Below are 26898 nucleotides of genomic sequence, written 5' to 3' on the forward strand. Positions count from 1 at the left end.
ATGCCCGCAACTCATCTTAATGTCATATCCTCACTTAAATTCCAAAATAAAAATGTCGGTCATCCATGCTGGCAGTGGCCAGAGCTGCAGGAGTCCAGGGTGGTAACAGCTCTCTCCACAAAGAATTAGCAGCTGAGGCCTCAAAGCAGAGTCAGTGCATTGCCAGTGAGGCTTCTCAAGTTGCTCCTGGGAGAGCTCATCGGATGCCTCTGTTGCCACCCTGGTATCATTATTTCAGAAGAAATGGTCATGAGAAGGTAGGAGAATTTAAGGGCATGCTTCATAACTGAACGTTTATCTGTGTGGTTTTAACGATAAAAGATTTCCGTTGTAGCAAAGCAGTCCACGTGTGAGTCAGGCTGCCTCGTGCAAAGTTGCTGCTCGCTTACTCAGCAGGCAGCCAGGGTCTGACCCAATAGGAGTTTCGACTTGTGCCCACCTGGCAGACAGGACCAGCAGGACTCTTCACTGCTGGACACACGTGCAGCAATGCCCCACACTTGACCAGAGCAAGGTCTGCAGCTGTACTGAAGATGCGAGGCTTTCTGGAAGACATCCTTAAATGATGCTACTGACCATCATGCCACCCAACACCAGAAACGCTGGAGCCCAGCGTGATGGTCCCCTTCTGTCTGCAGAGTCAGAGAAGTCACCAAGCTCACTCATTCGGCTGTCTATAACCTTGCTCACAGCTAAGCAGGCTCACCACTTTCCCACCACCCAGTGTACTGTGGATATCCAAATAGCAACTCCTAAGCGCTCACAGGTAAAAGCTGTCTTTAGCACGCTGCTTTCCTCCAGATCCACGGCACCTGCTTTCGTCAGAAGGGCATGCCTTATACATTGTTTTCTAGTTGAGATGGGTTTGTGCTAATCCAGGCATATATTCTAACCTTAGTTTTCTTGTGAACATCACCAGATTGTGAAAACAAGTTACCGTATGTCCAGTATTTAAATATGCATCTAAGCACTGTCCTGGGCACTTACATACATGCACAACCTCATTTAATATTCATATCAGCCTGGACTAGAATATTATTTCCATTTTACCTGTAAGAGAGGGGAAACTTAAGATTTAAGACCTGGAGAAGGGAATGGCTACCCACTCCTGTATCTTGCCTGGAGAATTCTATGGACAGAGGAGCCTGGCGGGCTACAGTCTATGGGATCACATACAGTCAGACACGACTGAGCGACTAACACTTTCACTCTCAAGGTTACAAGCCTGCCCATGGTCCCACAGCCTCCCTTAGCGTCAAGATATGACTAAAAGACCTGTCATTAACCACTGAGTGGAATAGAAATACTCCCATCAGGAGGGGGACAGCTCTAGTTAGGGGTGGTAGATAGAGCTAGCAAAGCTAAATTGGACATTTGCTCAGATCACAGGGAGCTCTCTGGTGTGTCACTCTGCAGGGTGTGGTTTGGCAGCTTTCTAAATGTTCTGCTGGAACAGGGTGTTCTGCTGGAGGGCAATGATCACTTACAAACCTCCAGGGGACTTCTACAAAAAAGACGGTCTCCAGGTCAAAGGCAACCTGTGTCTGCTCTGCTGATTTAACACCGCACCTCAAACTGAGGTCTGGAATGGAGAATCATGAAGACATGGGGTTGGTCCTGGACCTCAAAAGGCCTGAAGACTCAAACAGAAGACTCCCGAGAGTGGTCTGCTTCTCAGTAACTGGATGAGGGCTTATGAGGGCTTGAGCACAAGGCAGGGCAGCCAGCCCCACAGGCCCTTCCACGAGCGCACACCAGCTGCCTTAGCACAGGCCAGTGGACAGCGTGCCCCTGCAAGTCTGTGGCATGGGGCTGGGAGGATGCAGGCAGCTCCCGATGACTCAGATGCCTTAGCCTGGGTGGGTGGGCTTTCCGGAGCCCTGTCCACCTCCTTCCACATAGGATTCATCAAGAGCCCACGTGGCCTGAGTGTGAAGTCCAGTCTCCGGAGTGGCAGTGGGCAAAGGACTCTCGGTGGTGACAGGCGAAATTAAAATACCCCTGATGGTGATGGCCAGGATGCTGGGTAAGGCCCATGGTGGACACAGTGGGCACACCTGCCTTCAGTGTGGCCCTGGAGTGGCAGAGCCCTAACTGGGGGTCCACAGAGTCTTCCCGCGTCCGTGTGGCCCCAGGACCAAGTCACGTACTCCCCACCAAGACCAGGTCGACCAGCCAGCCACTAACGCCACATCCACAGCGACCTGCCCTGTCTGTCAATGGCACGGCGGCTGCTGATTGGTCTGCTTACGGGGAGGCCTGTCTCCCTTCTGGGTGTGTCCCTGTGGTGCTCACTTTCCTGACTTCTTGTCTCTGGGAGCGTCTTCGGTTTCACAACAATCCCCTACATTCACCCACCAGAGGCCAACACTTACGTAGCCCTGCTTCCAAAAAGCCATCCTATGTGGAGTCTTCCCAGGACAGATCGAAAATGAGTCAGGAGCAGAATCCGCAAGGAAGTTGCACGCAGCGCTGTTCAGATGTCTTCCAAGCACACCCTAAGTGGATGCCCCGCCATGGGGGCGGGAGGCCCCTTCCGGCTAAGAGCGCTCGGCATTTGAGCTGAGGCGTCCCTGAGCGAGGTCCCATGGAGGGCGCTTCTCTCCAATCCCAGGCAGTGCTCAAGCTGGAGGCCACCAGGTCTTCCTGTCAGACACCACGTGCTGGAATTTGATTAAACGCGGGCCTTTTCCAATCACCCAGTTAGGGGCTGGAATGTAACACAGTGCAATAGCTTCCGCTTTCTCTATTTATGAAACACGCCGTGTAGTCCCTCATCAACGTGTCCTCGAAGCGGACTGCAGTACTTACAGCACTGTGGCTCCCAAAGACACAGTCTTCTCCCTCCAAACAGCCACCTCTTAAATCCGTGAGGGCCTTTCATCTGGGAAAACAGTCCTGGGCGGGCGACTAGAGAGCCTTCTTTGCCTGAGGCCATATGGGTCTCTAATCTGTTCTCAGACCCCAGGTCTGGGATGCTAGGCAAGGTAGCTTTTAACTTGAGCCTCCCCCCTCCCCCAACAACCCGTGCATTCTTTCCTCATGTAAAGATTTCCAATAAGAGCATAAAATGAGCAGTTAATAATAGGTCCCAACATGTAAATTACAGTGGTTTCCAAAAATAAAAGCTTCATGGGGGAAAAATCTGCAAGTTACCACTGTGAGGTAGACACGAGGAAAGTTTCCTCACACTAGGGAAAGCGGCGTCTGTGAGGTAGACACGAGAGAAGTTTCCGCACACCAGGGCAATCTGGGCGTCTGCATACAACTGGCAGGCAAGGACTCCAGACACAGTCCTTGGAAATGATTTTCTTGTGTTGACCAAACCCTAACTTTTCCCTACCTCGCCACTCTGTCTCCTTCTCCTCAACCAACCTCACAGTTAAGCACCCAAGGCCTGTTGCTCAGTGTTTCCTTACATTCCTAGAGAGCAAGAAGGGGAAAAAGGCGAGCTATAACCTGTTCCTTTCCCGCACTTGGTCTGAGGTGATGCCTGGAACCCTCGTCGTCTGCTTGCCAGCCTGTTGCTGCTTTCGTCCTTGAAAACCAGCACTTGTTCAGGATTTAAAAGAAGTCCTCCTGAGAGGCCCTCCAGATTCATGCGTTCTGACGGCATCTCGTCCCCTCACTAAGATTCTCCAGTCTTAATCCTCCCAGGGAGGACTGGGCAGGTTTGTCCAAAGAAATCCGAGCATCCAGAAGCCGCACTGACTAGAAAGCTCACTTGTCTCTTTAATCGAGGTCTTAAGGGGGCTGAGCTGTCGCCCCCACCACGAGGGGCCAGTGATCTGCCGCGGTGGGCACTGTGGTTTTTATACATGTCTCGCCTTTATCTCCAAATTAAGTGCCTTCTTATCAAGAGCCATTTAGTTCACGGGCTGCTTACTCTCAGTGAAGCATCTTTGTTGAGGGTTCTGAAGATTTTCACTTCAGAGAGCAGGACAGCTGAATACCACATTGTGTGGGCAGGTCAAAGGTCAGTCTCAGAGGAAAACCCAGCTAATGCAAGTCAAAGACTCAAGTTTTTAGGGAGTCTGCCATGCGTGTGAGAGTAAGCCCATCGCTCACCTGTGACAAAGCCCTGAGCAAAAAGAATGAAAAGAAAAGGAATCTTAATTCTTATTCAGTAAGGAGATGAAGTAAAGATCTTAGTTCAGAGAAACGAACCACAGGCAGGTGTTGAGGCAAGGTAAAGAGACTTGCGCTCCCTGCCCCAGGCACGGCAGGCTGCCCGCTCAAGGACAAAGGACGAGTGGAGGGAAAAACAACAGGAAACTGAGAAGGTTTAAACTTCTCAAACCCTCACCTGGAAACGCCAGAGGGAGCGAGCACACAGCTCTGAAAGGCAAGTGCTCCACACGGCTCTTATAGAACCAGGTATCGAAGTATCCACAGTATTTTGCAAATATACGTACCCAGCCACTTTGGGAACTGGTTATAGCATTCAACACCTTTGAGGATGATTCTTTGAGGCTGACTGCCATCATTCTGGAACAAATTCTCAAGGCACCACTCTCCACTGAAACACCCCATTCCCTCCGAACCCTCTCCCGTCTGCCTCTCCCTTGCAGTGGCCCTGCTTCTCCTTCAAAGAAGGGAAACTAGAAGGGGGAGTTTCACCCTAGGTTCCAGAGCAAGTCAGTGGCAAAGCCAACTTTCGATTTTCGGGTACTTCATCTCTTCACTTCAGCATCGAAACTGTTCTCCAACACTGTCTGGGTACAGAACATACACGTACCCGTTCCTCCATCACGCCTCCTGCCACCTCATCTCCCCCAGGTCAAGAGGGAGAGCAGTTTTTGTTCTCTAAAGACACATATCTTAGGAAAAAATAACAGTCTTGAGAACACAGGAAATGACTGGCTATGAAATGACTTTGGGTATTAACATGCTTTTCTTGGGCAACTTGGAGTTGCAATCTCTGCTTTGAGGCTTTCTGACCAGTCTGGGGCTTTCTGCATAATCCTTAAAGAAGTTGAAAGAAGGAAGACTGAAAGTAAAAGAGAAGTTAAAATCAAACCGGCTTGTACTTCTGGAGAAGGAGCCTTCAGGCGACAGACAGAACGAAAACATCCTGTTATTCCTTCCCTTCTGCTCCGACGCGGGACAGATCCAGAGTCACTGCACGTCCAGCCAGCAGCCCCTGCATGCTCTCCCCAAGGCCTGGGTGGCAGAACTTGGTCAATGCCCTGAGGGTCCCTGCTGAGGGAGCAGAACTCCCCTCCCCTCCCATACACCCCAGGCCTGCACATCCTCTGGGGCCACAGCTGTGGCCAGGCTTTCTATGCAGAGACTGCCGGACACAAGCACTTGGAAGATAATGCCAACATGAGGTGCCTCGTGGAGGATGAAGGGGATTTCCATAAAGCACTGGAGGAGACTGGTCTCATTATACATTCCCTCTCTCAGTCCGTTTATAGGAGCTGGCCTGTTAACAGTGGACCAAGCAAAATGCAGGGAAATTCATCAATTAACATACAGCTCTCTATACTTTGAAGGTAATTCTAAAACACATTCAAGCCCTGAGAAGAGTGATCTTTATGGGCTTTCCTCATCCAGAGGAGCCATCTTTGCAGGAAGAGGTTATTCAGAAGTCCTCCCCAACAGCTGCTCGAGGCTGGCCCGAAAGGCAAAGTTACTAAGCACGAAGCCCACCTTCGAGGGAACCCCTCTCCCAGGCCTCCGTGGGAGCTGAGTTCTTGGAGAACAATGCCTCTGGGACCAACTCTCAGGAGCAGCAGGAATGGACATTGAGCTGGGAACTCAGAGCCTGGAAGTTGCGGATGTTTGTGAAAAAGTGGAAGTGAAAGAGAGGAGCTCAAAGGGAGAAACCGTATGGAGTACGGGCACGGAACACACACCGAACAGTCAACAGGAAGGAAGGGCCACATGCAGAGGGCGACGACGCGCACCAGCCCACCACGCCCACTGCCCTCCTGATGGCTGCTTCCCGGTGGCCGCGAGTCGCTTCTCTTTCTGACCGCTTGCTTCTCACTGCAGATACTGGCATCCCAGTGTCAGAAGCCAGCATCCCACTCTATTACAAGTTAATCGTACCGCCGTGGGCTCTGAAATAAGTTGTCTGTTGTTCTGTCTGCAGTGATCACAACGATGCCTGGCATACAGGAGGCAGTTTCAACAGGCGCTGGTGGAAAACTGACTTGCTTTACTTCATGCAGCCGTTTGGCCCTAAAGAGCTCGCGTGACGGCGCACCGGGCACCGGCACGTTCGCTAATCTCAAATCCACAGTCCATCCCTCTCCACCCACCCTCCAGAGCTGCAGTCAACGTCCTGTGATGGACCACAGTGGAGAAGAGCGTGGACAACAACACATACACGCATAACCGAGTAACTGCTGGGTAGCAGAAACTAACACAGCACTGCCACATCAACTGTATTTCAATAAAGTAAAATTTAAAAAATATGATTTATCCACATCTGACCTGTTATATAAACTGTTATATAGCCAGCCCTGCTGGCTATTTGTTGTCATCGTCAAAAGAACATTATTAATTCCACATACACATCACTTTTGGGTAAGAGTTCCTGTCTGCAGGAACCTGTGGTTGGACAAAGCCAGCATCATGCAATGAACGACTGCTGGGGGAAAAGTAGAAATAGGTTGGAGAGCAGCTTCCCTGGAGGCTGAACTGGTACATCAGCAGCTCTTGTTCACAGAAAGCGGCCGTTCCCTGAGGAAGCCCCGGCATCCTTAAGCTTTCAGAAAACACCAAGCTCCTTAACCGGACATCTCACCCAGGGTGTGACAGGCAGAGGGACCAGCCAGAGCTGTGTCCAAACTTCTGCTTCAGCAACTTACGACCTGGGATAGGCACGCCTGTCCACCACCCTCACCCCAAACTCACCCTCAGCTCCGCAGTGGTCACATCACCATCAGCCTTTCGAGGTCATGGTGCGGAGTAAACACGGAAAAAGCGCGGCCCCCAGCTTGATGCAGGGCAGGGAAGTCGGATGCAGGGCTTCCCTCCCATCTCCTCTTTTGAATGACCCCCCTGCTACTCAAACGGCCCTGGTAGCAACACATCTGGAGGAAAGTCCGCCTAGGAGGAAGCGGCACTTGCTGCAGCCCCCGTCTGCGCACGGCCGCAGCAAGCATCCCCGACGCCCTGACAGGACAGCTGGGCTGCCGAGCGCGCTCGCGGCGGGTCTGCGGAGGCGCCGCGACCTTCTTTCTTCTCAGTGTTTTCCCGTGGTGGTGTGCCCGTCCTCACGGACCACAGGCATGTCCAGGACCTGAGTATTTCTAGGAAGTTCCCAAGCCATCCCTAGAGAGTTAGGTCGGAGTGAGTCCTCATGGGCGCCGCGTCCTCCACAGGGGCAGCATCACCTGACTCTGCTTTGAGGGGAGGGTGAGGGGCTCTGTTCCTCTGGCCATGAACGTGGTGTGAGGTGACACTGGACCCGGTCCAGAGGAGACAGCAGGTTGTGCTACTAGATCAGAGGCTTTCAGGCAGGGCTCCTGGTGCGGCTGAACATGCAAGGAAGTACAGAGCTGTGTGTCTCACACTAGCAGCCTGTGTGATGGGGGGCGTCCTGGGAAGGGTGGGTCTGGGCACAGAGCCTCCCACCAAGGAGAATCTCCTCCCTCTCTCCTCAGAGGAGTTCATGTTCCTTTGGAAAACTCTTACTTTATCTTCAAGGCCCAAGGAAAATGCCACCTTTGCCATGAAGTCCTCCTGCCCTGTCTGCTTCCAGGTACCACAAGTATGTCCACTTCCTCCTGCTCGACTGCCTCTCACGTCTCGAAATTCTAAATGCCGTATATATGTGTCTGCTGACATTTTAAAAAATTAACTTATTTGACTGCTGGGTCTCTGTTGCTGCTCCAGGGCTTTCTCTAGTTGCTGCAAGTTGGGGGCTACTCTGTCGTGGCAAACGGGCGTCTCTCGTCTCGGAGCACAGGCCCTAGAGCACGGGCTCAGGAGTTGTCTGTCGCAGCTCGTGGGATCGTCCGACCCAGGGATCTAACCCACGCCCCCTGGACTGCAAGCCTGCTTCTTAACCACTGGACCACCAGGGAGGTCCCGTCTGCTGACTTTCGTTTGTCTGTATGCACTGCAAGACTCCAAGCTTGCTGAGGGCAGGGACTGTACGCCACTGTGTCCCCCGTTCCCAGCACTGTGCCCGCATCCGGGGTGCTCATGACACTGCTGAACAGATGGAGAGGTGCCAGCTCCTTGGGGGTCTGCATTCCTCCAGCACCCAGCACGCTGTGGGCCCCAAGTATCACACTGTAGATGCTGAACAAATACAAGCTGGTGTTTTTAAAGCCTGCGTTTTTTCAGGTGGTTTATGTAATCTGCTGTCAAAACAGGGTGTGTAATATACTACCATAATTAGCACAGACTTTGGGCTAGATAGAAGTCTAAAGATGGACCATTAAGAATTTACGTAAAGATCTAAGACATACTGTAAGCAGAGAGCTGTGTAGTCTGTCACACCGACAGGCACCTTCATCAGGGCCCTAGCAGGATGGCAGGGAAGGATGCCGAGGGAGCGGGCGGCCTGGAGAAACGAGGAGGGACTTCGGCTATGTGACATCACCCGTGAAGCCTGCGTGCTGAAAGCACTCTGCTCCTCTTTGCCTGTAACCCGTTTTTTAGTTTGTACTGGAGTATAACTAATGTACAACGTTGCATTCCTTTCAGGAGTACAGTGAAGTGCATCGGTTACACACATACACGTAGACACTTTTTTGGGAAGCTCTTCCCAGAAAGCACTCCATCCTTCACATCCTCTCACCGTCATCCCCACACCCTGGGAGCTTGAGGACACTGAGGCAAGTTGCCAAGCAGCTAAGGCCGCAAAGGGATCAGCAGTGGAACCAGGGTCCCAGTCGGGCTGCACACTGAGTCCAGGCTCTCCCCTCACGCCCGTGAGTGGTCGGCCAGTCCTCGACCTTGTGAGGCCACGACTGTCCTCAGCTTCTGCAGTGTTGGCGTGGCAGGTCCCCTGGGCCTGGGTTAGTGTCTGTGAGAACACCTCCCTGGAGCAGGCTCAAAGGTTGGCTTCAGAGCCACACAGGTGCCCCCAGGGCACTCGTGGGCACATTCACTGACCCTCCCTGTGCTCGGTTGCTCCATCTGTGAAATGGGCTCTTCCAGGACCTGCTGTGGGGACTACACCAGCAGGCGTTGACAGAGACCCGGGCACAGGCTTTGTTGTGGCGCGTCCTGTGACCATGGCAGAGGCGGCCGGCTCGGCTGTGGGCACGGGTGCCCGCCGTACTCAGCATCCTCATGGGCGCGTCCTGCCCTGCGCTCTCTCCTGCCACCGAGCAGGGGGCAGGGCTCCGCAGGGCAAGGGGCCGCTGGCACGCGTGGCCTGCCCATGGCGTGCATGCCCAGCCCTGGAAGCCCTCAACCGGACGCAGCTGCTGACTCTGCCGTCCCCTCCCAGGGGCTGTCCCTGTGCTAGGCCCACACCTACAGCCCCAGGGTCTCTGTGAGCCGGCCCTATTCCCGAGGGACCCCCGGCTCCAGCTCAGGGTCCCTCCCAGGAGGTAGTCCAAGAGAGCCGAATGGGACAACCACCTGCACTCGGGGTTTCTAGCTTGGGTTTGCCGGGGCAGGAGAGGCGTCTCCAGGAGCGACCCTAACACTTGAGACAGCGAGGATGGGGCCGACGGAGGAGCCTCCCCCAGGACGCAGCCACTACGGGCACCTGGGAGGGGAGGCCCGGGGCTGGTTGTGGGGTGCTGGGGGGGCCACTCCTCCCCAGCTGTCTCTGTCAGGGCTCCCAGAGCCTGCAGGGAAAGCGTCTCTTCAATGCCTGTTGTTCCCAACCAAATACCATTACAAGTCAGGTTCTGAGCGGCCCCTTTCTGAGCCAAGGCCTAGGCCAAGCCTCCCTCAGTGGATGAGAGCCAGGGCAGTTAAAGTTTATGTCTGAACTCTGGCAATTCTCGGACAGACCTCCAGTTTATGACATCCCGTCTCTCCTTCCCTACTAGCTACAACCCCCGCTCCACCGGGAAGTCTCAGGCTTGGGTGAAAAGGAAACCACAGGCCAGCCCAGGCATAGCCCAGCAGGCAGCAGGCGGGCAGAGGTGTAACTAGACCTGCTCCTCCGCCTCTGTGGCCACAGCAGACAGGGCCCGCCCCACCTGCCCCACCTGCCAGGTGAGCACGGACAGCTGTGGCTCCAGCACAGAGCTCACAGGACAGAATCTGGGTCTCCAGGGTGGGGGTGAGGTGGGCAGAGGGGGCGGGGAGGACTCAAGTCTAGGCACCATGGGGTGACCCCCATGTCACCTGTGCGGTCACCAAGCAAAAAGGCCGGCCGCCAGTGGATGGAGAGACACGTTCAGGGAAAGGATGCTGGGGCCAACTAACAGAGTTCCACTTTCTCCGCCATAGGGAGGGCAGCGGGGCACCTAAGGGTAGAACCAGGGCAATTATAACTTCCTCAGACAGAGCCCTGTGAACCTGAAGTGGGTAAAAGCTACCAGGCAGGGGCAGAGGCTGGGCGGGTTAGGAAGGGACCCTCCCTCTGCCTTCTTCAGGGTCAGAGATTCAGGACTCAGCCAAGGATCTCGGCAGAAGTAGAAATCCTCACGGGTCCCTGAATAGACCTCTGTTCTCTGGAGTCTTCTCTGTTCCTGAATTGGCTGCCGTTATGACACCCCGCCCCCACCGATCAGCTTAGCAAAGGGACCCCACGGGTCTCCAGGTGGAGGGGGCAGGACAAGCTTCTGAGGGGCTCTGGGCGCTGGAGACGCCCGGACCGCGCCTTGCCACCTGTCTGCTCCACCCGGAGCCTACGTGGGCAGAGCGGCCTGGAGGTCCCGGCAGGGACCCGCGGGGAAGGAGGGGCAGTCGCCAAGGACAATCTGGGCCGAGGGCGGGGCTGGGGGCGGAGTGGTCCCAGCAAGGGGCGTCGGCCTCCCATTCAACTCTCTAATCTCCAACTTCCTTCAGCTCGGAAAGCGGAGGAGGGGAAGGTGTCCGCGGGCTGGGAAGCTCCCAGAAAAAGCAGGCAGCATCAGCACGCTTCCTCAGGAGGCAGGACCCCTTAGCTCTCTCAAAAGCGTGGTTTCCAAGTGGGCTGGGGTCCCGGGGCTGCCGCCCTCACCTTCCAGGGCCGAGCGGGCCCCCGGAGCGCATCTCCCGGCCGGCTCTCACCTCTCCCGGAGGGGTCCAGCCCGCTGCGGGGTCACGCGTGCAACCCCGCCCCCACCTCGGGTCTCTGCCCGCACTTCCACCACCTCCCCTGAGCCCAAGGGACCCCCAGAGCTTCCGGGGCCGGGATCGAAGCTCCCCTCCTCCCACTGCCCAGGTCCCAGCGCACTGCAGGAGCCCCGCGAGTCCGGTCCAGTCGTGCTACGGTCCCACTCCGACCGGTCCCAGGGACGCAAGCCCAGCTTCCCTTCCGAAACCCCTCCGCACGCTCACCTCCACCCCGGGGCCAACAGGCCAAACGCTCCGGAGCCAGGGGCCCAGGTGGCGCTGCGTCCTTCCGATCGGAGCCGCGAGGGTGGCCAGGACGCCCTCCTGGAGGACCCCAGCCCACGGCGCGGAGCCGCGTCGCGAGCCGGGGCGCTTACCTGCGGGGAAACTTGGTTCTGCCCGCCCTGGGCGGCGGCAGCTGCAGCATCCTCCCGGCGCCGCGGCCCGCGGCCGGCACCCAGCAGGAACAGCGCGTCTCCCGGCGGGCCGCCGAGGTCTGAGCGCGGCCACGCGGACTGCTGGGGACCCGGCCCGGCCCGCGCCCTCCTCCCCCGCCCGCCCGCCTCGCGGCTCCGGCGGCACTTAAAGCGATAGAGCCTCATTTCCCGTCGCCGCCGCGGGTCCCGAGCCCCGGCTGCGGGCGGGCCCTTTAACGCCCGGAGCAGGTAGACAAAGAGCCGCGGCGGCGCGGCCGTTTAGGGGCCCCGGGGCCGAGAGCTGCATGGTGGCTGGGGTTGCGGCGCCCACTGGAGCGGCTGCGGTCACACCCCCCAGGGCCCCCTCACACCGGCTGCGGTCACACCTTCCAGGCCCCCAACGTCGGCTGCGGTCACACCTCCCAGGCCCCCCCCAGGTCCCCCCACGCCGGCTGCGGTCACACCTCCCAGGCTCCCCCCCAACCACGCCGGCTGCAGTCACACCTCCCAGCGTCCCTCCCCTCCCCAACGCCGGCTGCGGGTCACACCCCCCAGGCCCCCCCACACCCGCTGCAGTCACACCTCCCGGTGGCCCCCCCAACGCCGGCTGCGGATCACAAGCCCTCCGTCCCCACCAGGATGATGGCAGCAGGTAAATCCTGGCTCTTCCTGGAACTGTGCTGGCAGACTGGTGCGCAGCGGGGCACTGGGTCCGGAACCTGGACCCTCTCCAGAGGCTTTCTCCAAATCCCCTCCCTGACTCTTTCCAAGCTTTTAAATCAGTTCCAGTAAGAGTACAGCGCCTAAAACAAGGTCTGCAGATATTACAGTGAAAAAGAGCAAACAGTTTCCTTTTCTCTCTAGCCCTTTCCTGAGCTCCTTTTTCACTGTAACTGTTCTTGACCTGTAGTTGGTAATGGAGCCTAAGCGGATATGTAAATTATATCCTGTACCTTTGCTGTGTTCAGTCGTTCAGGTGTGTCCAGCTGTTTGTGACCCCATGGACTGCTCCACACTAGGATTCCCTGTTCTTCACCATCTCCCGGAGTTTGCTCAAACTCATGTCCATTGAGTTGATGATGCCATCCAATCATCATCTTCTATCATCCCCTTCCCCTCCTGTCCTCAAAGTTTTCCAGCATCAATCTTTTCCAATGAGTTGGCTCTTCGCATCAGGTGGCCAAAGGATTAGAGCTTCAGCTTCAGTATCAGTCCTTCCAGTGAATATTCAGGGTTGACTTCCTTTAAGATTGACTGGGTTAATCTCTTTGCAGTCCAAGACGCTCTAAAGAGTCTTCAACCCCACAGTTTTAAGATATCAATTCTTCGGCGCTCAGCCTTTTTTATTGTCCGACTCTCACATCAGTATATGACTACTAGAAAAGCCATTAGTTCAGTTCAGTCGCTCAGTCATGTCTGACTCTTTGTAACCCCACAGACTGCAGCATGCCAGGCCTCCCTGTCCATCACGAACTCCTGGAGCTTGCTTAAACTCATGTCCGTCAGGTCGGTGATGCCATCCAACCATCTCATCCTCTGTCCTCCCCTTTTCCTACTGTCTTTAATCTTTCCCAGGTTCAGGGTCTTTTCCAATGAGTCAGTTCCTTGAATCAGGTGGCCAAAGTATTGGAGTTTCAGCTTCAGCATCAGTCCTTCCAATGAATATTCAGGACAGATTTCCTTTAGGATGGACTGGTTGGATCTCTTTGCAGTCCAAGGGACTCTCAAGAGTCTTCTCCAACACCACAGTTCAAAAGCATCAATTCTTCAGGATTCAGCTTTCTTTATGGTCCAACTCTCACATCCATACATGACTACTGGAAAAACCATAGCTTTGACTAGACGGACCTTTGTCAACAAAGTTTCTTTCAAGGAGCAAGCATCTTTTAATCTCATGGCTGTAGTCACTATCTTTAGTGATTCTGGAGCCCCCCCAAGATAAAGTCTCTTTGTCAACAAAGTTTCTTTCAAGGAACAAGCATCTTTTAATCTCATGGCTGTAGTCACTATCTGCAGTGATTTTGGAGCCCCCCAAAATAAAGTCTGACACTGTTTCCACTGTTTCCCCATCTATTTCCCATGAAGTGATGGGACCAGATGCCATGATCTTCATTTTCTGAATGTTGAGCTTTAAGCCAACTTTTTCACTCTCCTCTTTCATCAAGAGGCTTTTTAGTTCCTCTTCACTTTCTGCCATAAGGGTGGTGTCATCTGCATATCTGAGGTTATTGCTATTTCTCCTGGCAATCTTGATTCCAGCTTGTGCTTCTTCTAGCCCAGCATTTCTCATGATGTACTCTGCATAGAAGTTAAATAAGCAAGGTGACAATATACAGCCTTGACGTACTCCTTTTCCTATTTGGAACCAGTCTGTTGTTCCATGTCCAGTTCTAACTGTTGCTTCCTGACCTGCAAATAGGTTTCTCAAGAGGCAGGTCAGGTGGTCTGGTATTCCCATCTCTTTCAGAATTTTCCACAGTTTATTGTGATCCACACAGTCAAAGGCTTTGGCATAGTCAATAAAGCAGATGTAGATGTTTTTCTGAAACTCTCTTGGTTTTTCGATGATCCAGCAGATGTTGGCAACTGGATCTCTGGTTCCTCTGCCTCTTCTAAAACCAGCTTGAACATCTGGAAGTTCGCACTTCATGTATTGCTAAAGCCTGGCTTGGAGAATCTTGAGCATTACTTTACTAGCGTGTGAGATGAGTGCAATTGTGCAGTAGTTTGAGCATTCTTTGGCATTGCCTTTTTTTGGGATTGGAATGAAAACTGACCTTTTCCAGTCCTGTGGTCACTGCTGAGTTTCCAAATTTGCTGGCATTTTGAGTGCAGCACTTTAACAGGAGAGCTTCTGTAGGCAAAGTAACGTCTCTGCTTCTTAATACACTGTCTAGGTTTCTTATTGCCTAGACAGCATACCTATCGCCCTCAAGCTCTGCCTGACCTCCATTCTGCACCTGTTATATTTAACTCTGTGCTAATCACATCCTGTGTTTACAGCACTCTCTTTGCAGACCACCCCTTGTAGTTCTTCTTCTGTTTTTTTTTTGGCCTTACAGAAAGGAGGCCACAGTAAAGTTCACCAAAGACAATGGACCCAACTAATGGGCTACCTGTCGCTGGCCTAGGAGTATTTTTGAAACAATGCAAGAGGAAGAATACAAGATCCTTACACCTTTGCTCCTAATCACCCACTCCCTGACTGCAAGATCTAGATAATCTCCTAGATTCCTCATGGAGGGGGCACCTTTCTTGAAGCATGAGCCTGCTGTGTCTCAGCTGAGGATTAAAGCCACCTTTCTGTTTTCTCCAAACTCCCTCTATTTTTTTATTCAGCTTTGGTAGGCAGAGAAAGCCAAAAGTTTTGGCGGCATCACAGAGGATGCTGAGGGGGTGAATGGCACCCGAGTGCAAGTACCAGAGGCCACTCAGGAGAGTGCAGAGTGAGTGACCACGAAAGGGGGGCCTCGCTTCCTCCAGCACGGGGTTGGAGGGCATGCGTATTGGGGTTGACTGTGGGGAGAAAGAACAGCTCCACCGTGCAAGTGTCTGTGCCTTCATCCAGGGGGCATTTTCAGTTGACAGATCAGGAAGAAAAGGATCGCAAGATGTGAAGATTTTCATGCAGAGTAAGAAAAGAAGTGGGGTCCAGTAGCAGGGAATTTCTGGTAACTTAACCCCAGTGGTGAGGAAGCAGGGGTTGCTAGAGGAGAAGGGGCTATGCCCCAACCTCTGCTTTTGGTTCATCCTGCTTCTGAGAGGCGCTGAGTGTGGACGGTAAGGTCTGTCCCAACCCCAAAGTGACCTGAGCAAACAGGGCAGCCGGTGTCTTAGGAAGGGACAGGTTATATCCTCAGTTTCTTAAATCAACAGAAACAGCACCAGCAATGATGCTTTTTTAAAGCCCCAAGGGACTGAGTTAAGATGACGGAGAACCAGAGCAGGTGTATCTCTGGGTCTGAGGGCTCAGGTGACAGCATGCAGAGACCCGGGCCAGTGCTCCGGAGGCCCCTCACCGCCTGGCCTGTGGCTTTACGGCGTCAGGGCTTCCCTGGTGGCTCAGATGGTAAAGACTCTGCCTGAAATGCAGGAGACAGGGTTAGATTCCTGAGTTGGGAAGCTCCCCTGGAGGAGGGCGTGGCAACCCACTCCAGTATTCTTGCCTAGAGAATCCCATGGACAGAAGAGTGTGGCGGGCTACAGTCCATGGAGTCGCAAAGAGTCGGACAGGACTGAGTGAGCACACACACAGGGCCGAGGAGCCCTTCCCCACTTCCCGCCCTCAGGGAGGTGCAGACGGGCTGTGAGACCCGGGGTCGGATCACTGGTCCGGCTCCAGTCCTGAGCACCCAGGCCTCTCACCTGGGGCTGCAGCTCTACTGCCCGAGCGGTGGAGACCTCGCCGAGGGGACTCTGTCCTGGGTCCCTAAACAGTCCTGCTGGTAGGGGGCTGTTTCTGAGGGTGCAGACACTGGTCAAGTTATCCAGATACGCTTTGTGTCCAAAGGGGAGTGAGGGGCTGCAGGGAGCCCAGTACCAAGCCCTCAGTGCCCCCTAGCATGCGGGGGGTGGGTTTTCACTCCCTTTACTCTCTCTAGGGATCTGGGTGGTGAGATTCAGGAAAGGGCCAACAGGTCCCAGGCTGAGTGGCTCTGGGGAGAATCACAGCAAGGTGGGCTCTGCAGCAGCATCGCCCACCTCGCTCGGGGGCTGGTGTCCCCAGGGCAGACCCCCAGCCAGCACCCCATCTTCACCCCTAACCCTAAATGGAGGGTGAGGGGCACGGTCTTCCATGCTGGGCCGGCCTGGGTCATCTGGGAACAGCTCAGGGGAGTGCACCGAGAGGGCCCCTCTTGAGCCTCGCCAGCATGGAATGCCACCAGCAGGGGATGTTTTCCTCCAGGCCTAGCTGTGAATTCTCCCTAATGTTTCTTCCTCCATGCTTCCTGGCAGAGCCCGGAGGCAGGAAGAGGAAGCTAAACGGTAAGGCACAGGGGTTACCTGGAGGGTGGGAAGGTTCCCAGTCACCCCCTCCCCCAACCCAGTGACGCCCCTCAAGCCCAGAGCCGTGGGCTTCGCCCCACCTCGCACCTCAGCCGCCCCCTTCCCTTGGGCCTCTGCAGCCCCTGCATTTCACCCCCACGGCCGCGGGGCGCTGACCAGAAACAGAGCTGGTCAGCCTGCTGTTCAGCCCAGGGAGGGGTCGCAGCTCTCTGAGCTCCCCTTGCCCAGGAGGACTGTGGGCTAGAGCAGGGGTCTGCAGCCTCCAGGATCTAGTGCCTGAAGGCCTGAGGCGGAGCTGGCCTAACAGTGACAGGAAAACAGTGCGCAGTAAACGGTGCGTGCCTGACTCACCCTGAAACCACCCCGCCGTCCGCCCGTCTATGGACAAGCCCGTCTGCCATGGAACTGGTCCCCAGTGCCAAAAAGGTTGGGGCCCGCCAGGCTGGGGGACCTGTAACCCCCTCCTCCTTGGGCCTGGTTCCTGCCAGAACCCAACAGAACAGCCCTCTCTCTTCTTCAAGGAGGAAGGTGGGCTGCACGAGGGGCCACCCTCCCCCACCTTCACCCCCATCCTGAGGCAGAGGCCGGTGAGGACCTCTCCCTGCAGGCTCAGCTCCTTAAGCAATGAGCCCGCAAATTAGCGTCTGCTCTTTCCCGCCAGCCGGTCACCGGGTCTCTGGGCACTGTGGGTGACTGGATGCAAGTGCTGCCTGGGGTCTTTCCTGAAGACAGGAGTCACAGCCTCCTTGTCGGCACCCTGACCTCACCCACCGTGGGGGACGGCCGCACACCTGCCTTGAGAACAGGGGGGCCCACAGGTGCAACTGAGCTCTGCTTTCCGAGTCCCAGGCTGGGGTGGGGTGGAGGCGAGCCACCTGCTGACAGGGAGGTGCTTTTCCAGAAAAAAGACCAGCCGCAGAGGAAAGGACCCAATCACCTCCTCCTCACAGAGCCCTCGGGAGCCAGGGTCCCGTGAGTCCCCGCGCTGGGCTCCTGGGTCCTCGGTGGACTTTCTGTCTCAGGTCAGGGAGGCCTGGGCTCTCAGGGCCATGCATGACCCTACGAGCTCTCCGCCCGGCACCCAGTGGGCTGTCCCAGCCCCCACCCCCTCCAGGCCCCCTGGGGGGACATTCTCTATGCTCCCCCACCCCGGGGGCAGCTTCTCTGCCCGCCCTTGTCCTCGTGGGGAGGGCCGGGGGTCTCAAGAAGGGCAAGCGGGCTGCTCAGAGCCGTCCCGCAGACCAGGCCGCCAGGCTTGGAGGGAAGGGGGGACGAAGAGTGGCTGTGATGGGCCTGGAGTTGGCAGCCCGGGACCAGGCCGAGACGTCCCGCAGCAGCGAACGAGCCAGCTGGGGGCGAGGGTCCACTCCCAGCTGTGTGCTGCTCCCCAAATATTTACACAACCTCTGAGGAGGCCGGCCATCCCGCCACCCCACAGCTGGGAGAGGCGGCGCCCTGCCAGAGCACACACAGTGGGTGACTGTTCCACGTCTTCCCAAATGTCAGCGTCTCTGTGGCTCCAGGAGCGCAGGACGGACGGCGCGGTGGCGACGGAGCCGGCAGGAGCTGCCCCCCATGAGGGCCTGCGGACCCTCAGCTGCCCGGGCAGATACAATGCGAGTGTGTGTGTGTGCGAGTGTGCATGCGTGCATGTGACAGTGCATGTGTATATGTGAGTGTGAGTGTGCACACATGTGAGGGTGCATGCATGCACGTGACAGTGTGTGTGAGTGTGTGTGCATGTGACAGTGTGAGTGTGCACACGTGTGTGTGCATGTTTGCATGTGACGGTGTCAGTGCATGTGTATGCGTGCATGTGCTCATGTGAGTGTGTGTGTGCAAGTGTGCATGGATGCACATGACTGTGTGTGTGCACACGGGTGTGCGTGCATGCATGTGACAGTGTCAGCGTGTCTGTGTGTGCTCATGTGTGAGTGTGCACACGTATGTGTGCACGTATGCACGTTGCAGTGTGTGTGGCTGTGCACACGTGTGTGTGCGTGTGTGCATGTGACAGTGTCAGTGTGTGTATGTGTGCATTTGTGTGTGCTCATGTGAGTGTGTGTGAGTGTGTGTACCAGTGTGAGATCCCTGAGGACAGAGCACTGGTTTCAGGACGACTGAAGCTCCCGCTGCCCCAGGTTCCCCGTTTCTGAGCTGCATCTCCAATCTCACCCAGGCCAAGAAGGTGCTAGAAATGCCTGTCTCCTTTCACCCCCAGCCTTGCTCACCACCTCTGCCTCCTCCCCCGCCCCTGCTCCAGCCAAGTGACCCCCACAGCTTCCGTCCCCGCCCCCTCATGGACCCTCTGCAACACAAGACAGACCAGGTGGCTCCTCCGCCGGGAGCCTGCCTGTGGCTTCCCCACCTGCACGCTGGCCCCTGGCTCCCCTGACCTCGTTTCTGACCACAGTCTGTTCTGTTTAATCTGCTTCAGCCACGCTGACCTCCCTGCAGTCCCTGAACATGTGCTCGCTCTCGCCCCATGGCCTTTGCACATGTTCTTCTGGACAGTTTCCCTGACGTGCTCTCCAGCAGCCCGCGTTCATCACTCTGCCCTCCCCTGCTTCACCTTCCCCTACGGTGCACAGTGCCGCCTGACCTACCGGGGTCGCCTGTTGGCTTGTTTGCCATCTCTCTTTTGTGCACGAGTTTAAGAATGATGACTTCTCCCTGGTGTATCCCCCAAGTGCCTCACTGACCACGTGAACAAGCAGCTTGAGGAGGGCAGTATCACCCTCTCCTTTTGGATGGTGAAGCTTAAGTCATCATCCAGGCTCATGCAGGCAGTAGCGACCAACTGAGAAGAAACCAGGGCGGGAGGCCTCTGGAGGGCACCACTGAGGTCGCCAGCCTCCCAAGAACAGGAAAGTAACCACAGGGACCGGAGGAGACACGAGAGACAGGACAGCTGCGGCCGCCCAGACCGCGGGGCTGCCTTCTCAGAGCTGGGAAGGGCGGGACCTCACACGGGAACCTCCAGGCAAGGCTAAGCACAGGCTCGGGGCAGCCATGGGGCGAGTGACGGGCGGCTGGCCCTCCTCTTCTAATGACACTCGGCAGAAAGACCATGTCCTGGAAGCCGCTGCTGCCACAAGTCCCACACCCGGGCCTGTCCGCGTGGCTGCACCCACGGAGACGGTGTCACTCCTGAACAGCCCCTGGTCATTGGACACACAAGGGCTCAGCCAGAAGCCAGATAAGGAGGCTAAGAGATGGAAAACATGGCCAGTGAGAAAGGGGCCAAGAAACAGGCTTGATGGGGCCGGGGGAGTGATCAGGAGAGGAGGGCGGCAGCTCCGGCAGGGCCGCGTCCCTGCCTCTGGCAGGAGAGGCCGCACTGGGAAGACGGCGCAGGGCGCATGGCAGACCCTCTTCATTCGAGCTGGCCAAGGTGGGCAGGGCGGCAGGCTATGAGACCCTAGTCCCTCCCGCTCTCTGAGCTGGACAGTCCCCTGCACCTCTCCGAGACTCCCTGGCCTGTCTGGGTGCCGTCCCCTTCCGTGGCCAGCAGGGCCTGTGCGCACACAGCCTCTTTGTATCCAGCCCCGCACACCGCATCTGGACAGCTCTCACCTGCATCCCCAGCTGCCCGTCACGAAGGCACCAGACCCAGCATCAGCCTGTCCACCCGTCTCTCCGAGTCCTGTCCTGTGCGTTCACGGGTGCCAGTCTGTCCTGCACAGCTGCCTGCCTGTGGTCTCTGGACCTGGCTTGTTCTGCCTGTTTTTCAAACCCAGACCTTCATGCATCTGCCTGCACTGGTCCATCATCCCTGACATGCGGCGGAGAGCCTCTGGGGGCAGCCCATTCACAGCTCAGCGGGTGAGTGCCAGACCTGGCTGGCTGGCCCTCCTTCAGCCACCATGAATGGTGCTTTGCTGCCTGGCCAGAGACATCTAATAGCCCAGAGACCAGAGGGGCCCGTCTCGAGCATCCTGGGACAGCACGGCCTCTGGGCCCCAGTCAGCAGAGCTGGACTCACAGGGTGGGCGCTCCTCTGCCCGAGCTCCCCGCAGTGGTTGCTCTGTGGTTTGCAAAGCACAACCCCATCCTTGCAGACGGAGCAGTCGCTCAGGGGGATCGAGGAAGCCTCCCACAGGGACCCCTTGGCCTGCCAACGGCACGCCTGCTGGTGCCCAGGGAGCTCTGACTGCAGCAGCAGGAAGGCCTGTGGTTGCCGCTGCCAAGCTTAGGGCCCCAGCACGGCGCACGGAGGGAGAGGTCCCCAGGGGCAGAGGGAGGAGGTAGGTGAGCCGGAACCGGCAGGGGACCGTGAGGTGGGGAAGGGGGTGTGTGGGTCAGAGGCCTGGCTCTGCTCTGGTCCGCCACTTTCAAGCTGCGAGCTCCTAGCGAGCCGGCGAGGCCGAGTCCCAGTTTCCTCTCTTTTGTCCTGGGAAGTTAGTTTGCGTTAGTCACTCAGTCGTGTCTGACTCTGCGACCCCATGGACTGTAGCTGCCCCCAGCTCCCCTGTCCGTGGGATTCTCCAGGCAAGAATACTGGAGTGGGTTGCCATTCCCTTCCCCAGGGGATCTTCCCGACTCAGGGATCGAGCCCAGGTCTTCTGCAGCCAGATTTTCTTTACCATCTGAGCCACCAGGGAAGCCTAAAATTAGGAAAAAGAATACCCTAATTCACAGAGTCATTAAGATTAAATAAGATAGTGTTTTGTAAACCGCACATGCTATGCAATTGTTAAAGAATTATAAAAGAGCACAAGTTACTTCAGTAAAAACTATACACACAAGTTCCAGGAAGACCCAGAGTCGAATAGCATAGTGGTGCAATGGGGTGCATTTGGGGAGGCTTCAGGTGAGAGGTGTGCCCGGAAAAGACGGTGAGTGACCAGGCATCACCCGCTCAGGAAGGAGAGCTCCCTCTGCAGATGACTTTCAGACTTTCACGGCTTCTATTTTCGAGTGGCCGACCAAGAGGAGGGAGGGAGGTGACATTTGCTGAGCGCCTGCTGTCTACCAAGCGCGTCATTACAACATATTCCATAACGTCCTCACCACAACTCTATTCCTGTTTCACCATCCCCACGAGGATGGACGGCAGCCTTCCCAAAGCCTCAGAGATGGGGTCTGAACCTCCTCCTAACTTGGGCCCCTTTTGTAATACCAGACGGCACGGACTGTCCAGGCACTCCGTGAGCCCAGTGAGCTCATCCCAGAGCAGAAGGCATCAGAGAAAGGGGGAGGCTGAGGATGAAAGAGGAGAGACAGGCGGACAGGCAGGCTGGTGGGGATGAGCCCATCCCTCTCAACAGCTGCTGTAGCCTTTGTCCATCTTGACTGTCAATGAGCTTATATGTCCGCAAACTCAAGGAAAGCCCAGCAGCTCAACTGTAGGTCACAGGACACACTGAGGGGCCCTCCTCAGCCTGCATCCGTTGCCCTGGCAACCTGCACACATCCAGCTGCCCCTCTGGAGTACCTGGCTCACTGCAGCCTTCCAGTGACCCTGTTGGGTCCGCACAGACTCGGTGACCCTGATGAACCCCACACAGACTCAGCAGTGCTTTCGCTGTTCTCTTTTAGGAATTATGGGTGTTTTGAAAGCCAGCAGCTCTCTAAAGCCACCCCTCCTTCCCAGCAGACTGAGGGATCTGACTCCACAGCCTCTTCTCTTCCCGTCTTCCCTCTTCATCACTGATGCTGCCCGAGCTGCCCCCACACCCTCCCTGCAGTGGCTGCTCCCTGGAGCACAGACAGAGCCCCTCTGCAGGCACCTGTGACGCTCGGCCTTTGTGGAGCAGCGGGAAACACCGGGATGCCCCACCCCCTGGCCCTCTGGGCGGGCACGCCCTCCCCCAGGACCCCCAAGTCCAGCCACCACAGCGGCGAGTCCTGCACTGCCTTCCTTTTCTCCCCAACCCACTTCCCCGCCTGTCAGGGCTTTCTGGAATTGTCTCCGAAATAAACCGCTTGTACTCAAACCTTGTCTCGAGTTCTGTTTCTGGGGACCCCGTCCAGGACACGCTTCATACACACACATGCACGCTCAAGGCATGGGCAGCCCTGTCGTGGCAGGAAGGGGCCACGGCCACGTGTGTAGTGCTTGGTGCAATCAGTTCGCTACAGCTGCAAGCTGGCCCCATGGCCAGGGTTTCCAAGCCACACGAGGGCACCACGTGAACAGGCAGGAGCGCTCAGGACGCAGTCCTCCCGCTTCCTCAGTTTGTCACGTTCCCTCTGAGGCTCAGAAACATCACGTTCAAGAGTGAAGGTCAGCACATACTTCCAAAAACCGTCCTATATTTCAGAAGGTGCCTGTGACTGCTGACGGCCACCAGCTTGCTACCGTCAGTCACCAAACGGCTAACATCTAACGCTCATTATATATGAAGTAAGCGTACTCTCTAATTCAGTCCTCGCATGAGCCTTACAGACCAGGCATGACCACTGCTGCCTTTTCCAGCCGAGGGAACTCAGACAAACGGAGAGCGGGCCCCCAGCTCAAGACAAGAGCCGGGCCCCGTCCAGCCCTGAGCCGGCTCCACACCGCTCGGCAACCCCACCAGCCGCCACGGGCCCGAGCTGGCCCGTGCTGGCAAGCCTGCTCACAAAGGCCGGCTTATTTAACTACACACCATAGGACGAAAAGAACATCAAGACGCTGTCAAAAAGCAAAACAAGGTTACCCCGAACAACAGTCTAAGCCCAAACTCGAACTCAGGTGGTAGGTTTAAGAAAGCTTACCCAGACACACTAACAGCTCCTCATAAAGACAGAGGCCGCCAGTCAGGTGAACAGGACAGTATGCTGGGAGTAGAATAAACACATTTCAACCAACAGCTCTTTACACTCTTTAAAGAACACTTTTCTCTTTTCCACCTGACCCTCCCAAGACACAAATGATGACCCTCTGACACACAAACAAACTGAGACTCAGAGGGGCTGGGGGCTTGCTTGGGGCCGCAGAGCAAGCTAGCAGGGGCTCAGGACAGAGTCCAGAGGCCCAGAGGCCCCTTTCCCTGCACCCAGAGGCTGCCAGCCGAGGCCACGTGCACAAGTCTGCAGGCGACAACGTCCCGCCGGGTGTCACCCCGCAGAGATGCAGCCCCCATCCACGTCTTGTTTCTTCTCCTGCCGGGGACACAGCAGGCAGCCCATCCCTTCCAGGTGTGACAGCCTGCAAGGGCAGAACCGGCTTCCCTCCTGAACCTGAATGCTGGGTCCTCCCTGGGACGGCCTCAGCCTCTGCCCCAATCCTGGGTTCCACAGGCACAGGCTGGGCTGAGGGCCCCGGTCTACGGGCGGGATGCCCGCCGGGAAACAGGAGGCAGGCTGAGCAGGACGAGCCTGCTCCCGGCCAGTCACACGGCAGATCTGCCTCCTTCCCAACAAACCCGGCAGATGCGGTGCCTGCAGGAGGATGCGGTCACTGGGGAGGGTGTCTTGGGATCTGGAACCCAGCAAGTGACGCCCCTTCCTGGGAGGGGGCCACTGAGTCCCAGGACGCTCGGCAAGGCAGGAGGGTTTCTTTAAGGCTTGGGCGCCTGCGTCTGGAAGCCAAGAGCCAGCCTGGAGGAGGCCAGGGCCCACGGTTTATGTTATGTGACAGTTTTCAAAGTCAGGCAGTTTAGTGCCAAGGACACGAATGTGATCTGTCCCTAGGCCCCCAGCACCACTCAAGAGGACAAGCTGGGGGTGTGAGGAGGGACATGGGAGGGACAGCAGCCACCACCCGGGGTGGGGACCACCCAGCCCTGGAGACACGCTGTCCCTGGCACACCGCAGGGCTCAGTCTAAGGCTCTGCAGCCTGGGTCTCTGGAGTGTGGTCTTGCAGGGCTGCTGAGACCAATCTACAGCACGCGAAGGGCTCCTGAGAAGGTGTGAGAGGCAGCGCTGCTGCTGATCAGCTGGGTCTCCCGTCTGCCTTCCCAGACCAGCGTTCACACAGACGGACGTGGAGACAGCGAGAGGCACATCCACATCCAAGGCGAGAGGGCACACATGGCCTGTGCACACACACACACACATGCACACATGGCCCATATACACGTATGCACACACATGCCCATACAAACATGCACACACACACACACACACACAAACAGCCCATACACACATGCACACACACACATACACACACAAACAGCCCATACACACATGCACACACACACACACAAACAGCCCATACACACATGCACACACACACACACGCACAGCCCATACACACATGCACACACACACACACAGCCCATACACACACGCACACACACACACACAGCCCATACACACACGCACACACACACACACAGCCCATACACACATGCACACACACACACACGCACAGCCCATACACACATGCACACACACACACACAGCCCATACACACACGCACACACACACACAGCCCATACACACATGCACACACACACACAGCCCATACACACATACATACACACACACAGCCCATACACACATGCACACACACACACAGCCCATACACACATGCACACACACACATGCACAGCCCATACACACATGCACACACACACACGCACAGCCCATACACACATGCACACACACACATGCACAGCCCATACACACATGCACACACATGCACACACACCCCATACACAACATGTACACACAGACATGCACACACACCCCATATACAACATGCACACACGCACACACACAGCCCATATACACACATGCACATCCAGAGCACACACGGACACCCCGTACCCGGAGCCTGCTTTCCCCTCCACAGGTGCCACCGCTCCCCCTCCAGCTTCAACCCTGGGGGCCATGGATGGCTGTGGAGCTCATCTCCTTCCTTAGATGAAATCCTAGACCTTCCTACTTTCAGAAAAGAAAACCCCTTTTCTCTTCTCAGGGGCAGAAACGTCCCGCACCGGCACTGAGGACAGGGCCAGGCCGGCGCTGTCCACGGCGCTGTGTCCTGGGCATCATCCCAGCAGGACCACGGCAGGAGGATCAGTCCAGGTGCCCGGTGTTAAGGGGTTGTTGACGACCTGCTTGCACAGGGGGGTGATGAGAACAACAGGGAGCTGGAAATCTGGGTCATTTCAGGAAGTACTGAAATGAACGAGCTTGTCTTTGTCTGGAGAAGAGACTCTGAGCTAGCCTTGAGAACACGACAGACGTCTGGACGGAGGCTTCCACTCGGCCCTTCTTTCCCGGATGACAGCGTCCGAGTCACTGGGCAGAAGTGACGCAGGCGGCAGGGGACACTTGCACGCTTGTGTGTCATCTTACTCTATTTGCAGGCGAATACACCCCCACCAGGCTTCCCAGTGGTAAAGAGCCTGCCTGCCAACACAGAAGATGAGAGTTCGATCCGTCAGGGGGGAAGATGCCCTGGAGGAGGTCACGAAAACCCACTCCAACACTCTTGCCTGGAGAGGCCTGTGGACAGAGGAGCCTGGTGGGCACAAAGAGTCGGACATGAATGAAGTAACTGGGACGCACGCACAAGGCCCCTGTCACTGTGCCCACGCAAATCAAGGCTGAGAGAGGCTGCTGGGGTTACTATGCAGAAGATTTCTTAACTTAAAGGGAAGACGGACTAGCCCCAAATCACTGAGAAGTGTCAGAAAAATACGGCTTCCTGAGTAGCAGAGAATCTGCTGTGGTAGGCAGGGCGGGAGACATGGAGTCTGTATTTTTTTAAAAGCCTTAGTGGTGATAAAACTCTTGGAGAGAAACATTGGGGAAAGGGTTCACGACAGTGAATTTGGCAATAATTTCTTGGCTATGACATCCACAGGCAGGCAATAGAGAAACAGTAGATAAACTGGACTTGATCAAAATGAAAACTTTCATGCATTAAAGAACACCATCAAGAGAAAGAAAAGGCAACCCACAGATGGGAGAAAATGTGTGCAAATCACATCATGTGTCTGATGAGAGATCAATATCCAGAATATATAAAGGACTCCTACAACTCAACCAGAACAACCGAACAGCCTAACTGTCCTAAAAAATGGACAGAGGGCCTGGACAAACACTTCTCTGAAGAAGACATGTAAATGGCTAAGAAACACTAGAGAAGATGTTCAGCATCTCTAGTCATTAGGGAAATACAGATTAAAGCCACAGTGAGACATTGCTTCCCACCCATCAGGATGACTGTTATTAAAAAACAAACACATAGAAAATAACAACTGTAGGCAAGGAAGTGGAGTAATTATAACCCTTGCACATTGCTGGTGGGAATGTAAAATGGTGCAGCTGCTGTGAAAAACAGTATGGTGATTCCTCAAAAAATTAAACAGAACTATCCAGCAATACCACCACTGCGAATAC

At 55.9% G+C, this 26898-nt stretch overlaps 2 protein-coding genes across 2 annotated transcripts in view; one reads left to right on the forward strand and one right to left on the reverse strand.

Annotated features, from left to right (window-relative positions):
• Positions 1 to 26898, reverse strand: part of NAV1 (neuron navigator 1) — a 196958-nt gene that overhangs the window by 46436 nt on the left and 123624 nt on the right.
• LOC132342512 (inverted formin-2-like) lies at positions 11737 to 14917 on the forward strand. Its single transcript, XM_059875852.1, has 2 exons — positions 11737 to 12258; positions 14669 to 14917. The coding sequence occupies exons 1-2, from the start codon at positions 11912 to 11914 to the stop codon at positions 14712 to 14714; spliced, it is 393 nt and encodes a 130-aa protein (XP_059731835.1). The 5' UTR covers positions 11737 to 11911; the 3' UTR covers positions 14715 to 14917.

This window comes from Bos taurus, chromosome 16 (genome assembly GCF_002263795.3).
Source record: "Bos taurus isolate L1 Dominette 01449 registration number 42190680 breed Hereford chromosome 16, ARS-UCD2.0, whole genome shotgun sequence".
Lineage (NCBI taxonomy): Eukaryota > Metazoa > Chordata > Mammalia > Artiodactyla > Bovidae > Bos > Bos taurus.

Coding starts and splice junctions, on each gene's coding strand:
- LOC132342512 (XM_059875852.1), top strand. CDS start 11,912: ATGGTGGCTGGGGTTGCGGCGCCCACTGGAGCGGCTGCGGTCACACCC. Junction 12,259..14,668: donor CACCAGGATGATGGCAGCAG/GTAAATCCTGGC, acceptor TTGGCCTTACAG/AAAGGAGGCCACAGTAAAGT.